General features: G+C 34.4%; 1 protein-coding gene across 1 annotated transcript; it reads left to right on the plus strand.

The window, feature by feature from the left end:
* The first annotated feature begins 400 nt into the window (after positions 1-400).
* On the plus strand, positions 401-1,490 carry LOC125820983 (uncharacterized protein At5g39865-like). Its single transcript, XM_049500413.1, has one exon. The coding sequence runs from the start codon at positions 444-446 to the stop codon at positions 1,488-1,490; it is 1,047 nt and encodes a 348-aa protein (XP_049356370.1). The 5' UTR covers positions 401-443.
* The last annotated feature ends 3,774 nt before the right edge of the window (positions 1,491-5,264 follow it).

Raw genomic sequence — 5,264 nt, forward strand, 5'->3', positions numbered from 1 at the left:
TTTGGTTATAATCTTTGTGAAAAACTATGTTTTGCTCGGACTCTTAAAAAATGTCGACAGGGGACTATTGGATCCTCTAAAATTAGTGCAGTCCAAGCAACGTAGATGAAAAATAATGTTGTTTGCTTCTAGTTGATAAAAAGGGGGTATTGTAATGATTTATTCAAGAAGTTAATTGTGTACTTCTATGTACCTCGAATATTTGCCTATAATCTTGATCATTGTCTAGCATTTATTTTTTGTTTTTTCATCATGTGTAGAGTTTTTTCATATATCCAGAGTTTGAACCCGAGACCTCAGGTGGAGGGATCCTATTCATCCATAACATATTTTCCTAATGAAGTATTCACAGCACAAGTGGTAGGCTATCACTCTTTTATTTTCCCAATTTATATAAACCAGCTCTTCTCACTTCCATTATTTTCACTTTTCTTCCCTATACTATGCTTCACTTTTTCTTGGTGTATTTGCATAAAGATTCAATCTTTTTGGTGTTTCAATTAATGGGTTGCTCCGTTTCTCGTTCCTATCATGACTTTGCTACCAGAAATGTATCAAACTCACATTCAGCTCCAGTTTCAACAACACTCTTCCTACCGACACCTCTAATTCACCATCCACCTCTTTGTAAAGGGGACACCAATCACTTAGTTTCACTCACTTCCTCTACCTATGGATCGCTTGATCATCGAGTTCTAGACAACCTCACCACATCTGAGGATGACCCTTTATCTCCTGATGCAACAATCAACACTTGGGAGCTAATGGAAGGCCTTGATGACATAGATTTTCGTATGGTTCCGTCCCCTGTATATGATATTCAGAAAGAATTGGTGAAGTCTAATGAGCACCCGAGTACGAAGCCATTATGGAAGCATTTGTCTGAGGAATCATTGTTGGCGAAAATGGATCCTAATGTAGCTTTAAGTTATAGAAAAGCATTGTACTCTTCCAAACAATATAAGCATGATCAGGATGATAGTTCAAGTTGTTTGAGCTCATTTTCGCGTAATACTGATCACATCTACTTAAAAGGTACTGAAGATAAGGTTGTTGTGTATTTTACTAGTCTGAGGGGAATCAGGAAGACTTATGAAGATTGTTGTTCCCTGCGTATGATCTTCAAAGGGGTTCGTGTATGTGTAGACGAAAGAGATATCTCTATGGATTCATCGTATAGAAAAGAGTTACAAGATGTGTTACAAGGTAAAACACTAAGCTTGCCTCGGGTGTTTATAAGAGGGAAGTACATTGGTGGTTTAGAAGAGATTACACAACTTCATGATACCGGAGAATTGGCTAAGCTTTTAGAAGGGTTCGCGGTTATGAATGATGGATTCACTTGTGAAAGTTGTGGTGAGGTGAGGTTTGTACCATGTCCTAGTTGCAATGGAAGCCAGAAATTGTTCCAAGAGGAGGAAGGGAAGTCGATGAGGTGTCCACGTTGCAACGAAAATGGATTAATTCGTTGCCCGGGCTGCTGCCCTTGAATGCAGCTAGCTCTTGGATTGATCACTGTTTAAACTTAGGTTCTTTGTTATTACTGGTATATATTTGTATATGGATCTGTCTAGGTGCAAAAGTATATTGTAAACACTTGCATTAAGTTATGTACTCTCGACTTATGTCGCTCGGACACTTCAATAATAGTGCGTGTTGAATCCTTCAAATTCCAAATAGTACACTTTTAAAGGATCCAACACGAGTATGATGACATGTCTACATCATTTATTGTCGGTGGCTACTAATCTTGCCTTACTATGGAACCAAGTGGCAAATGCAAAAATGCCAAAATTCAAGAGAAATATTTAGTTATGGCCCCATTTCTTAATAATAATGATAAGGATGTTAGATAAGACAGTTGCAATACATTGGAGCTGTGTATTAATTAATCACCAGAAATTTTGGCTGGTTATCCGTTTCTGCGATAACTGTTTAGTAAATGATCTTTTTTTTTTAATTTAGATAATGGTTTAAAGATGCATTTTGAGCAAATTGATGAAAATGTTATGAGCAAACATTACTCCAACAGTAATTTTTTTTGTAAAATGTTAAATGATTATTTGATGTTTTATCAAATCTGAAAGAGCTATATTTGCACAACTACTAAACAATGGGAAAAATTCTAAATAATGGCCTAAAAAGAAATATTTGCATAAATCAACCTTTAATAAGTTATCTCGAGTCATAAAGAGGATAATGGTATATTATTAGTAATTTAATTATTTGATATTCTGTATTCACTTACTTGACTATTTTGAATCTACCGCGTAGGGCCCGATCCATTAAAGGAAAAGTTGGCCGGCTCAAGTATATTTGTAGCCTAAAGCCGAAATCAAATGGAGGCCTTAAGCTTTATCATTTATTTTTATGAAGTTTATTATAGCCGGTTCAATTAATTTTTTTTAAGACATAGTATTCTAAATGTGACAAACTTCTTCTAATAATTCTTTTGAAAAGTTCACATTTTCTACAAATAATATTCAATATTTTTTAAAGAAAATACCTATAACTTATTATTGCTAAAGAAAATGGGTGCCCTTAAATTTGGGAACTAATGCACTTGTTTTTTTTTCTAAGCATGTAGAGTCGATCATCAGTTCTTCCTACCAAAAATTTCTCCATTTCCACAAGGACTCATTAATTATAAATGAAGAGATCCTATTCATTTTACCATATATCGTTAATAATATGAGGATGTCATTAACCAAATACATAATGTTTAGGAGTTCCAATACTATTACATAGTACACCATTTAACGGAAGGCATGATCATAATCATCGAAATGGGATTTACGATTCGCACCCCTAATGTATGCTTTCTTTTGTGGAGTCCGGAGCCTAAAGGGCAAAAAAATTTGTTAAAAATTTCAAAAGGGCACATCACTTTTTTTTCTAACCAAACAGGCAAACTCGCTGCGTCAGCAGCGATTTTCCTCTGACGGCAGCGATTTTGTCTAAAATTTTTTTTTCCTTTTTTTTAATTAAAAATCGCTGTCACAGCAGCGATTTTGTAAAAAAAAAAATATATATTTTTTATTAAAAATCGTTGCTGTAGCAGCGATTTTGTTAATTTTTTTTATTATTATTATTAAAAATCTGCCATTGTAAAAAAAAAATTCTTTTGTTGTGGCAGCGATTTTAAATCATAATTTTTTTTTTCCTTACACATTGCTGCAGGAGCAGCGTTTTTCATGCCGAGTGCTATTATTTTCATGCCTATTATTACTTATTAATAATATAAAAATGATAAACAAGACGACATTATACTCAATAAATTTGTTGAAGCATGAGAAAAATTGAATTATATATCATAAATAATAATAAAAGAATATTAAATTCTTAACCAAATTCACTCTATAGCAACGATTTTGAAGAAAAAAAGTTTTTTTTTTTTGAGAAAATATGCAGCGATTTTTATTTTTGTTTTGTCAGAAGCCCTTTTGGTTAATTTTTTTTTTTGATGTGCCGTTTTAGTTTTTTTAAAGAAAAAGCAGCGATTTTTAATTAAAAAAAAAAAAAAATTTACAAAATCGCTGCTGTGGCAGCGATTTTTAATTAAAAAAAATAAAAAATTTGGTCATTTTGTTAGAGGAAAATCGCTGCTGACGCAGCGATTTTGCCCTTTTGGTTAGAATAAAAAGTGATGTGCCATTTTGGAATTTTTGACAATTTTTTTTTGCCCTTTAGGCTCCGGACTCCTCTTTTGTGACTTACATCATATTTTATTATTTTTAAAAATTTACACGACGTAATCTTTTTAGTCTACAAGGATAAAATAGAAAAATTAACAAGTTAGTATATTTGTTAGAATTATAAAATATAATAATTAATACTTAAATTACTCTCTACCAATAACATAATTGATTGTTCTAGTCATTCTTTCTTAATACATGTATAGAGCCATAAAAATAAAGATTAAAACAAACACTTTCATCTACTTACAAACAAAAATCCAACAAAAAAGAAAGAAAAAAGAGGAGCCCACAAAAAATCTGAATTTGATTTTAATAACTTATATAAATCAGAAGAAAAAAAAGTGTAATGAGTTGATGGAATTGCAGCAATAACTTAAACACCACAAATACCAATTGGTTGAAAGAAATAATTGTTTGATCAAAATAAAAGAGATTTATCTTCAAACATTAATGGTGTCCCCTCCAGAGAGATTAATGTTGAGACTAAGGGTGTGTTTCGTATGGAGGAAAACATTTTCCATTTTTATCATGTTTGGTTGGCTTAAATGTTTCGAAAATATTTTCCAAATCAACTCATTTTCCTCAAATTTAAGGAAAATGACTTTCCTTTCAAAATTAAGGAAAACATTTTCCAAAACTCTACTTCATCCTTTAATTCTTTTTAATATTGCTTTTGAAAAATATTATAAATATATGATTTTTAACTTTTACGCCACTCCCCCTGCCACCCTCAACCAAACAAGGCCAATCCCACCCATGCCAGCCCGTCTATTTTTTTTTAAAAAAAAATCATTTTTTACGCCACCCTCACCCCTACCTACCCCCAACCCCCGCCACCCCTGTCTAAATTTTTTTTTTGAAAAAGATTTCAAATTTAATTTTTTTTCATTTTTACGCCATCCCTACCCCTACCCCCCCCCCTCCCACACCAACTCCTCTCCCGCCACCCCGTCAATTTTTTTATAATAAAAGTTAATTTTGGAAAATATTTCAAATTTTTTTAAAAATCATTTTTACGCCACCCTCATGTAACACCCAGTATCTGAAAACAAACTAAACCAACAAATTTCTAGAAGTTGCAGGTGCAACACACGGTTGCCACCCACGAACCGTAGGGTGACCCACGTTTCGTCCTGGTGGTCCGTGGATGGTCACTTGCAACCTTCCCCAGAAACTCAAACAAAAACTATTCTAAGGCATGACCCACGGACAGTAGGTCAGATCACAAACCGTGGTCCAAGTCCGTGAATCGAGGCCTCAGAACCTGGTCTCTAAAGTCGATCGATGGACTGACAAGGCGGATCATAGATCAGTCCTCGGATCGTCGATCAGTACGTAGGTCAAGACCCTCAGAACTTGGTCTTTGAAGTCGATCGACGGACGGATTGTGGATCAGTCTACGGACCACCGATCCATCCGTAGGTCAAGACCTTCAGGTACCCCAGAACCCATTCTCTGAAGTCGATCGACGGACTACAGGACGGACCGTCGATCAATCCCGTTGGTGGCTTCAACAACTTTTAAGTCAAGGGTCGTTTGGTCTTTTCCTTATGCGTTGGACCCCTA

This window comes from Solanum verrucosum, unplaced genomic scaffold, assembly GCF_900185275.1.
Source record: "Solanum verrucosum unplaced genomic scaffold, falcon-dt-bn FXZP01000232.1, whole genome shotgun sequence".
Taxonomy (NCBI): domain Eukaryota; kingdom Viridiplantae; phylum Streptophyta; class Magnoliopsida; order Solanales; family Solanaceae; genus Solanum; species Solanum verrucosum.